We start from the raw sequence: 10890 nt of genomic DNA, 5'->3' as shown, positions 1-10890 counted from the left end.
CAAATGTCACTTTCTTTCTCCTCTCTTCCCCCCCCCCCTCCTCATTTTCCAAACTGGTCTTAACTAATATGATCACCAGTGCATTGTTAAAGCATTAAATAGCGCTAAGCAAAAGCAATTTGTAAAAGAAATATTTCTAAACATACAGGTTTATTGTTGTTGGTGTATATCTATTACAAATTTAATTACATGACTGATCGATACAGTTACACTTTCTTTTTTTTTTTTTAAAGTTTAAAAAAAATTATGTTGAACACATCATTTATAAAAAAAAAAGTTAATAATATTTGGAGATATATTTACAACAGAATGTCCTATAAGGGGAAATGACACAACTTCCTAATAAGATTACAAATCCAATGCGCAGTTATAGAAGAATTAGAATTTTTGTCATCTTGGGACAGATTTGTTAGAATATGTGTTTCCATGGCTGTCTCCTCGTGTGGTGTACGTTCTTGACTGTCGTCACCAGTGGCGTAGCAAGGTATCCGTAAGTCCGGATTCAAGAATATCTTGATGGGTCCCCCTTCCCAAAATAAAACTAACGTAGTGTGTGACAGAACAATTGAGTTATCTGAATGTATGGGACTACGGGTACATTCACCAAAAGGCATTTCAATACTTTCTGCTTTATGTAGATCTTGCTGCTCAACATTCCAACGCTATACTGACTACGCTTACACTTTTGTAAGACGGACAAAGTTATCGAATAATTCAAAATTTTCCTCTAAGTGCTGCAGCTTTCATGCATTCTTTTTCCTTTGAGGAACTCAAAGTAATTTGTGCTAACAGCTTTAGTACATCAAAATAAATGAATTTCATTGTTGTTAGAATATCATTCCTTGATGACCACCTTGTGAGCAAATGTATTTGAGTGTTCTAAAAACTATGCTCTTCCTATTGCATTGAAGTTGAGCTCATCTTGAGATGCTTTGAGCAAAAAAAAAACAACAACAAAAAACAACGCATATCAAGTCAAAGAAATCTGCAACTCTTGAATACAACTGAGGGAATACACGTTTGGATAGATCAGCTGTGTGGTGATGGGGGTAACTGCTGTGTGGTGAGGAGGGGGGGGGTAACTGCTGTATGGTAATGGGGGTAACTGCTGTGTGGTAATGGGGGTAACTGTTGTGTGGTAATGGAGGTAACTGCTGTGGTAATGGAGGTAAAGGCTGTGTGGTAAGGGGGTAACTGCTGTGTGGTAAGGGCGTAACTGCTGTGTTGTAATGGGGGTAACTGGTGTGTGTAAAGGAGGTAACTGTTGTGTGGTAATGGAGATAACTGCTGTGTGGTAATGGGGGTAACTACTGTGTGGTAATGAGAGTAACTGCTGTGTGGTAATGGGGGTAACTGCTGTGTGGTGGTGGGGATAACTGCTGTGTGGTAATGGGGGTAACTGCTGTGTGGTGGTGGGGGTAACTTCTGTGTGGTGGTGGGGGTAACTGTTGTGTGGTGGGGGTAACTTCTGTGTGGTGCTGGGAGTAACTGTTATGTGGTGATGGGGTAACTGCTGTGTGATGGTGGGGGTAACTGCTGTGTGGTGATGGGGGCATTGCTTTGTGGGCGACATCGTTCCGACGACATTTAATGCGTAGGCATTCATCTCCGAAAGATATTCTATGATCATGTTTTTGTAAAAATATAATGGTTTTAACTTTCTTTAAGAATTATGAACCTAACCTGAAAGCATTAGTCAGAGTAAGAGACTATTCCATGATTAATTTGGACATTTGTTATAAACCTGCTTCCCAATTAGGTTTCGCCATTCATTGCAACAGAACAAACATATTCAACTTTAACGATACATATGAAGCATACTCTGGTGATTAGTTGGCTTGCTCAATATATTCAATGTTATTTTTTTTTACATTTCATCTCCTTTTTTTAAATTATGTTCTAATGATTACATTAACTTTTTTTTTTACACACTACAAAGACAGCAAAACAATGTGATGAAGACTTCCAAGGACGCTGTTGTCTTAATAATTGAGTGTTTTACACAATTTCAAAATATCTACTTTATTAGCTCTGATACAAAAGTTTTAGAATCACAACTGTTAAGACAATTTGATACTCATTCAACACAGAGTAATGACTCTGTTCAGTTAATAAGATATCCCAGTTAATAAAAAGAATTGTTATAACACATTTTAAATACAGAAAAAAAAATAAACAGATTAAGCTTTGAGAAAATTGAATAATCAGCAGCTGTGTCGAAATTTTAATTCGTGAAAATCAGGATTTTGTGTCATCCTTAAGTTCTCACTTGGGCTCCAACTAGTCAAGAGCCATGGGTCCAAGTGCAATAAACCCCCTTTGCACTATTGTTGCTACTCCACAGGCTGTGGGCCCCTTATGGTCGTGGGCCCAGGTTCATTAAACCTCTTCCGCCATGGATGCTACGCCACTGATCGTCCCGACAGAACTGTGTTCGAACTCTGCCCGCTGTCATTCCCTGACTTACTGTAGGAGGTTTGAGCTTGGGTATGTGTCGCAGTTTTGTTGTGGAATAGGCCTATATTTGTAAAATTGTGCCCTATCAAATAGCGGAGCTTTTTTCTATAGGCGACGACGTCATTTGTCGTATTTATATTTTGTGTCGTATATTTTTTCTTGTAGCGTCATGATTCGGAGTGACGTATTAGGTCTTTCTTTAACCTGATAGACAAGCTGTACCTTGTGTGGTCCTGAATAATCTTTGGTCTTTAACTACTGGACAGCCTTAGCCAAATTGCCTTGGAGTTATTCTGGTTATGACTCTTTGACCCCTGTTTAGGGTGAGTTTTATTTTATATTGTAATAATATTCTTTGTACGGATTCGTTCATATTTGTGTTATAGATCAGATATTGGAGTCTCTGTTATCTTTTTCTATATGGTTTCAGTGTTAGTGTTATCTATTTTATCGTTGAGTCGATACTGTGGATTTTGGTATTACCTTGGACATTGCTGTCATCTTCGCCAGCCATGTTGGTCAAAAGTGAATGACAGTTAGGCTATTGTATGCTACTACCAAGATAGATGTTCATTGGCAGTTTTTACCGTACCTGTTACTGAGATGAATCTTTGGCAGAAATGATGAAACTGTGATGTTGTTGCAGTCAATGCTGTCAAGCAACATAATATAAGATGTTTCCTTTATTCTTATTATTTAAGTAATTACTTAGATGGAACTTATGACTTATTATCTTCATATCTATTTCTGATTACGTATTATTCACATTATTCATTCCAGTATCATTGTATTAAATTCATATTTTATTGTAAATCATCATACAGATTGTTTATTAATGTATGTACAGCTGCGTGTGTAGGGTGTGTCTGTAAGGCTAAGTATAGCTATCAAGCAAAAAGAAAACATAATTATTCTTTAATAAATAATCAAAATCCTTTAATAAATAATCAAAGTCCTTTAATAAATAATCAAAGTCCTTTATTAAATAATTAAAGTCATTTAATAAATAATCAAAGTCCTTTAATAAATAATCAAAGTCCTGACAGAGTTTTAGAGGAAGGAAAGTGGAGTAGGTGACAGAAGTTTAAAACAAATTTAATTTGCTTGCTTGCTTTGGAAGCAGGAAGAGAGATGAAAGTATTATTAGACACACAGGGACCCAATTATAATTTGAATCATAAAATGTGACAAGGCTATTCAGTCGTCCCAGTCTTATGACTTTTTTTCCCGCTGTTCCTTTAGAAATGAAGACTATATAACAGATTTAGATTTAAGGACATGATCAACAATTACTTCTCGAGGCAGAGGAAATTATTAATAATCTCTTTGTTATCTCCCCTTAAGGGCTGTATTTAATTCCACCAAATATGAACTTGTAGTGAATGTGAGTAAACTGCCAACACATTAATTTTAAAGTCATAAATAAGTGAAGTGTGTGTGTGTGTGGGGGGGGGGGGGTAAACAAGTTGGTTTTTCAATGAAGACTGGGATCCTGAGCTTTGGGATCCTTAGGATGTCCCCAAGTCCATCCAACTCTGATAAACAAATAAAGGAAGTTGTTTAACATCTCATACTAGAATGTGTTTCATTTAACATCTCATACTAGAATGTGTTTAATGTAACAACACAAGGTCAGAATGGGAAATGATATTATTGAAGTGGTGTATACGATGTAATTCAGATGTAAGAAGCAGAATATTTCTCAAATGTCAAGTTAATAACCATGAGTCTGGAGTCAAATTTCTAGTTTTATATAAAAAAAAAAACAAATATATGTTTTTATTAAATGAAATAATAGTTAAAAAGTGTGTTATGAAAATGTCATTTAAAAAAAAATTACAAACAGTAAATTGTATTGTCATATGTATTTTACTTGTGTTTACAAAATACACAATGTTACTCATGTTCTTAAATGTTTCTTTCTCTTCTAAATTCTTGGTCTTTTACATTATTACAATCATTCAACACCACTTGCCCCTGTCCACAGTCACACTGGGAGGCACAATGGCTGAGTGGTAAAGCGCTTGGCTTTTGAACTGGGGGTCCCGGGTTGAAATCCCGGTGAAGACTGCGATTTTTACTTTTGGGATCTTCAGGGTGCCTCTTGAGTCCACCCAACCCTAATGGGTATCTTGACATTAGATGGAAAAATGTAAAAGTGGTTGGTAGTTGTGCTGGCCATGACATGACATCCTCATTATCCTGGGCCGTGGACCTTTACACTATCTGCCCCATAGATCCAGGGCCGGTCTTAGGCCACTGCAACCTATGTGGCCGCAGTTGGCCCCGCTCTTTCATAGGCCCTGGCGATGCAAATTCTAGGTGTAAATTATTAAATTAAACCATTTTAACTTATTATTAAAGGGTTCCAGGAATTCTCTTAAAATTAAAAAATATAAGAAAAGTCATGAAAATTTGTGAAAACTGATGCAAATCTCATTATAACAGACAAAATGTTGTCAACTTTCATGTAATACAAATGTAATAATAAGGCAAATTTAAACCAAAACAAGAAGTTAAAATACTTAATTTACTTTAATAGTCTCTGGCATACAAATATAGATCTAAATCTATCTTGACCTCTTAGAAAAAAAAAAGCAATATTTTGCTAGTCGATTTTAAATCTAAAAGGCAAATCTGAATATTTATCGGCTTTTTGTTGGAAAACTACTATCTACTGTAGATGGCTCGTAAAGTTGATTTGACACTGATTTTGTACTCAGTAAAATATAAATAAAATGCAAAGATGAATTTATTTTCTAATACAAAATCTTAATTTTCACATATTATCCTTATCACAACCCAAATTAGGCCCCGCGCAATCCGTTTCGAATAGGGCCCCACAACCTGTAGGACCGGCCCTGCATAGATCACTAGGTCTGAAAGGGGAACATTGCATTTTAACATTTCTGTAGCTTCTGAACCTAAACTTGAAAGAATTGGGTCATTGGGAATGAAAAAACTGTGACTCTAAGAAGTGAGCCACTGGGATTTCATTGGTGTCAGCCTCACAATATATTTCTAACTGTAATTACATTATTTATTTATTAATTACATTTAATTGTAAATAACATCCTAAAGACTAGAATTAATAAAATAAAACATAAAAGGAACAAGAGAGAATTTTTTAAAAAGTGAAAATTGCATGCTACTAAGTAGAATGATTTTCATTTTACTATTTTTATTCAAGTGTTTTTATGTATAAAATAGACTTTTTTTTCTATTACAACTTCAGCACAGAAACCAAAAATGTCATTGATATCTTCTAAAACAAACACAACAATCATAAGGTGTTCACTGATCCTTGCAGAAACATTGTCAAGTAAAAAGAACTTCTGATGCTCCATCATGCACTGTAGGCAGATAGCTTGAAGGGCCGGATATCACAGCGCTGGGTCGGAAATCACAGCGCCATTGGCCAAATATCGTCCAAGGGCCCTAGACAAGGCAAGATTGGCCTACAGAATGCTCATTACATGTATAAATATATTTCTAAATTTACTAAGTCAAAACTTTGTGGAAAATGTCTTAAAATAAAGACAGCTTTTTGTGAGCACTCCTTCTGTCTCTATGTGTCTCAAGTGTCTGCGATGATGTCTTGAGTTGACCTAAATATTTTTCTTGCTGCCTAATCTTTTCCCGTACAGTGTCTGCCATCTTTTTGTCTCTGAAATACAAGTGAAATAGATAAACACAAACAGTTTTATAAGCCTCATTCATCAGATTATCAAAAGAAAACAAATTAACATGAAATCTATAATCATGTCTAGGATTTTTCAAAAAGTTAACAGACCTAGATAAGTTCCGAGCCAGCTGCTGTTTGAGATGTATCAAATGTTTCTCCACTGACTTGATTTCTTCACTTGTCTTGAAAATCTAAAAGTGAATCATTTCAATAAAAAGTTTTAACTCATTCCTACAATTAGCTATGATGACTTTACGTTCTATAGTGTAAATGTGTTTAGATCAAGACATTTAGAAGACAATGATAGCATGAAATTTCTGGACTGTGAGAATTCAAGGTAAAGAGCTTTTTAACTTCAGTAGTTGTTCACTGGTTGCAGTTGATATGTAACTTCTACACCAGATGCTCTTTGAAACCAGTGTAGAGAAGAGACCCTCTAACGATTTAAAGCCTATGTCAGCACAAGTATTGCAATTATTATTAAACAGATGGATACATTTCTTGAATAGGAGATGAAATAAAACAAAAAAAGTAAACTGCTTAAATTATAGTGAAATTCTATTTATAATACAATAAATTGGCTTTCATGTTGAAATACTAAATTTAAAAAAAAAAATTAATAATAGTAGAAAATCATAATGGCTGAAAAATTAAAATACTTTCAGCTGCAGGGCTGAACGACTATCGAGTCATTTCAATGTTAAAAAAATCAAAGTATTGTACTTTTTATTTCTCTCATCTCATCTGTCACTTGAGTTTCATCGAAAGGGTGCTGTGACAGTTCATAGGGGGTGCTGTGACAGTTTGTAGGGGGTGCTGTGACAGTTCGTAGGGGGTGCTGTGACAGTTCGTAGGGGGTGCTGTGACAGTTCGTAGGGGGTGCTGTGACAGTTCATAGGGGGTGCTGTGACAGTTCGTAGGGGGTGCTGTGACAGTTCGTAGGGGGTGCTGTGACAGTTTGTAGGGGGTGCTGTGACAGTTTGTAGGGGGTGCTGTGACAGTTCGTAGGGGGTGCTGTGACAGTTCATAGGGGATGCTGTGACAGTTCGTAGGTGATGCTGTGACAGTTCGTAGGGGGTGCTGTGACAGTTCGTAGGGGGTGATGTGACAGATCATAGGGGGTGCTGTGACAGTTCGTAGGGGGTGCTGTGACAGTTCGTAGGGGATGCTGTGACAGTTCGTAGGGGGTGCTGTGACAGTTCGTAGGGGGTGCTGTGACAGTTCATAAGGGGATGCTGTGACAGTTATTAGGGGAAGCTGTGACAGTTCGTAGGGGGTGCTGTGACAGTTCGTAGGGGGTGCTGTGACAGTTCGTAGGGGGTGCTGTGACAGTTTGTTTGGGGTGCTGTGACAGTTCATAGGGGGTGCTGTGACAGTTCGTAGGGGGTGCTGTGACAGTTCCTAGGGGTGCTGTGACAGTTCGTAGGGGGTGCTGTGACAGTTTGTTTGGGGTGCTGTGACAGTTCCTAGGGGTGCTGTGACAGTTCCTAGGGGTGCTGTGACAGTTCACGTAACCAAATTCCTCCACTTTTTTGGTCAGCAGCTTCCAATTAAGATTAAAACTGAATTATTCATTACTGGTCTCTGTACTCCAATATGGTTGTGAAAGTTGGACACTGAATGAAGAAGACTTCAAGCCTTTGAGAGTAAATGCTAAAGAAAAATGCCAGAAGACAAATGAGTTTTAAACTTTTACAAGTCAAAACTCAGGCTGGCAAAAGGGAGGAATTCCTCGATACTGCGAAGAGACAAAAGCTGAGCTGGTTTGGTCATATCCTAAGACATGACTCACTGTCAAAATGTTATCATTCAAAGTACAGTGGAGGGGGCACCAAAGAAAGGGTCATCCAAACAAAATTCTGTCTGGACAACATAAAATAATTGACCAGCCGCTCTCTTGATAATCATTTAATCTTCTTGTTTAGCAAGTAAATGCCATCGTGCATATAGCAAGTGAATGTCCTATATGTCCTTGTATGGTGAGTAAATGTCCATGTCTAGCAAGTAAATGTCCTTGTATGCCCTAATATATCAAAATGAACCGACCTGAACATTGACCTCATTGTCTGATCTTTTATTCAGTTCTTTCTCTGTAGAATGTGTGATCTTGTTCAGTGAATGCTGCGAGCTATGACTTCGTGATTTTGTATCTGGCACAAAAAAAAAAAATTATTTGCAGCATTGAAAGTGCTAAATGTGAAGCGCAAATGGATACACAATAATTATATATGATTTAAGTTAAACCCAGAGCTCATTGTGTGAGTTTATTTGCAATAATTACAATGGCTAACCTTAACAAACTTACACACCAAACCTGAAATGTTAAAAGTGAGGTGCCAAAAGTAAGGTGCTAAAAGTTAGAAGCCAAAAGTAAGGTGCTAAAAGTTAGACACCAAAAGTAAGGTGCTAAAAGTTAGACACCAAAAGTGAGGTGCTAAAAGTTAGACGCCAAAAGTAAGGTGCTAAAAGTTAGACACCAAAAGTGAGGTGCTAAATGTTAGACACCAAAAGTGAGGTGCTAAAAGTTAGACACCAAAAGTGAGGTGCTAAAAGTTAGACACCGAAAGTGAGGTGCTAAAAGTTAGACAACAAAAGTGAGGTGCTAAAAGTTAGATGCCAAAAGTGAGGTGCTAAAAGTTAGACGCCAAAAGGGAGGTGCTAAAAATTGGACGACAAAAGTGAGGTGCTAAAAGTTAGACGCCAAAAGTGAGGTGCTAAAAGTTAGATGCCAAAAGTGAGGTGCTAAAAGTTAGATGCCAATTGTGAGGTGCTAAAAGTTAGGTGATAAAAGTTAGGTGCCAAAAGTGAAGTGCTAAAAGTGAGGTGCCAGACGCGATGTGCCAAAGTGAGGTGCTAGACATGGAACAGAAGAGATGAAACGAAGCAGACTACAAGTACAGACAATGAAAGAAAAATACTCTCGTGGTAATAACGCGAGAATCTCTACAAAAAAAAAAAAGGTCGACTTTGTCAACAGAGAAGATAAACGTTGGATTCGTATTGAAAAAATGCCTGAACATGTTCGTTACAATAATAAAGTTTTATTTCCATACAGAAATAGAGCGATCGTTACATTTTGTGAATAGATTCATATTGTATAGAGATATTGACAAAAGCTCCATTAGGACTCCTCGTCACTTGAAGTATCGTCTGCAAAAAAAGCTTGTCACTAGATGGCGCTGAAAGTAAGGAGATCACATAGACAGGAAAGATGTGAAGATAAGTTTTTAGATGACAACCCGGCCAAACAAGATTCTTCTCATTTCATGCTAGTCATTGGTTGGGGAGGGGAGGGGGTGGAGCGCTGTTGATAGGTCATAGTGTATTGTGTATGTATATTAGTCTATAACAGGGGTTCTCAACCTGTGGATCGCGACCCCCTTGGGGGTCGATTGACGATTTGCCAGGGGTCGCCTAAGATGATCCAAAATATGGATCGTTATTGACTACTCATCTATTGCTGTATGTGTGTGTGCGGGGAGGAGGGTCGCGACAGAGTGGGGGATTGTAAAAAGGGGTCGCCAAGCATAAAAGGTTGAGAACCGCTGGTCTATAAAGATAATTATAAACTGGGGCCATTGAAGCGTTACGTCTATTAAAAAGATCGTCTACATGACCAATTAAAAAGTCAATACAATGTATTTATGGACAAGAGCCAATGAGCAGTTACATAATAAATGTAAGCTACATTAAGCCTAACGTGCCGCTAATGTGATATGAAAGAGTCAATCCTAATGAGACATACAGAAGTAGAGATCCGGGTCTTATACACAACGCTGAGACTACAGAAACATAGGTAGGGCTATATAGAGTGTGGAATTGCATAGAACCGAATCTGTCTTGCAAATTCAGCAGATTTTATGTGTGTTTAGACACAAACAGTGGATCCCAATATATTTTTTTAGTTCTTTCCCATAGAGATCTAGTTTTATAGTCTACCTTCCTTAAAGGGTGCACGTTTGGGAAACACTGACTTAAAAGGTAAGCCCCATATCTTTGCGTCACCTCTCAACCATAGCGTCCTGAGTACTCTCAAGGGGTAGTAACTCCAATTTTAAACTGTTTGTAGAGTTAAGGAACTTTTAAGTCACGGTAAATTCAAATTTAAATAATTATGTCGGAGGAAAAAAAAAAGGTGACTTCGGTAATGAGAAGAAAGCTGTGTTTCTAACGTTACATAAAAAAACACGAACTGGCTAAACTATCAGGAAGGATTGTTTTTAAAAGTGTAAATAATTGGAGAGATGTAAGTGTGTCATGACAGCAAATGTCAACATTAAGATTCGTGGTTTTCAGTCCTCACAAGCCGCGCTATTTTTGAGATGTTAATAAAAGAATACTAGCAGGGTGCATCTGATGGCTAAGAACTGTACACAAGACCAATAGTTGCGTTGATGCATCACAAGAACCTCTCTCCACAACGTCGTCAGTCTTCTGACGTTCGAAGTATATACTAGTCTACTCCTAATGAATTCCACACTAACCCTGTGAGATTGTCTCAGAAAAGACGAGTGAGCATGTAAAAGCAGAGCATCCTTACTTGTGTTGCCATTATCAAGCAGCCTAGACAGATTAGACAGAAAGAAAGGTATTAAGTCAGAAAACGACCAACTGAAAACCTTTTATTTTCTCGGCAACCCTGAGATTGGCAGCCGATGACTCTACTATTTAAATAAATGTCAAGTCCAACCCAACGACTTTCCCCAGTTATTGCAAGATAGCCTACAGACTGGGTGAACTCAGGGCCG

At 37.6% G+C, this 10890-nt stretch overlaps 1 protein-coding gene across 1 annotated transcript in view; it reads right to left on the bottom strand.

Moving 5' to 3' along the window:
• Positions 1 to 4275: 4275 nt before the first annotated feature.
• Positions 4276 to 10890, bottom strand: part of LOC106074233 (zinc finger CCCH-type with G patch domain-containing protein-like) — a 45952-nt gene continuing 39337 nt past the window's right edge. Inside the window, exons 11-13 of the mRNA XM_056040528.1 lie at positions 8189 to 8292; positions 6251 to 6333; positions 4276 to 6124 (exon numbers count right to left, since the gene is read on the bottom strand). Coding sequence (XP_055896503.1) covers positions 5986 to 6124; positions 6251 to 6333; positions 8189 to 8292 — 326 coding nt within the window. The 3' untranslated portion in view covers positions 4276 to 5985. The remainder of the gene's footprint in view (positions 6125 to 6250; positions 6334 to 8188; positions 8293 to 10890) is intronic.

The sequence above is a fragment of the Biomphalaria glabrata genome, chromosome 9, assembly GCF_947242115.1.
Source record: "Biomphalaria glabrata chromosome 9, xgBioGlab47.1, whole genome shotgun sequence".
Lineage (NCBI taxonomy): Eukaryota > Metazoa > Mollusca > Gastropoda > Planorbidae > Biomphalaria > Biomphalaria glabrata.
The sequence above is the reverse complement of the archived record's forward strand: the minus strand, read 5'-3'. Positions and strand labels throughout refer to the sequence as shown.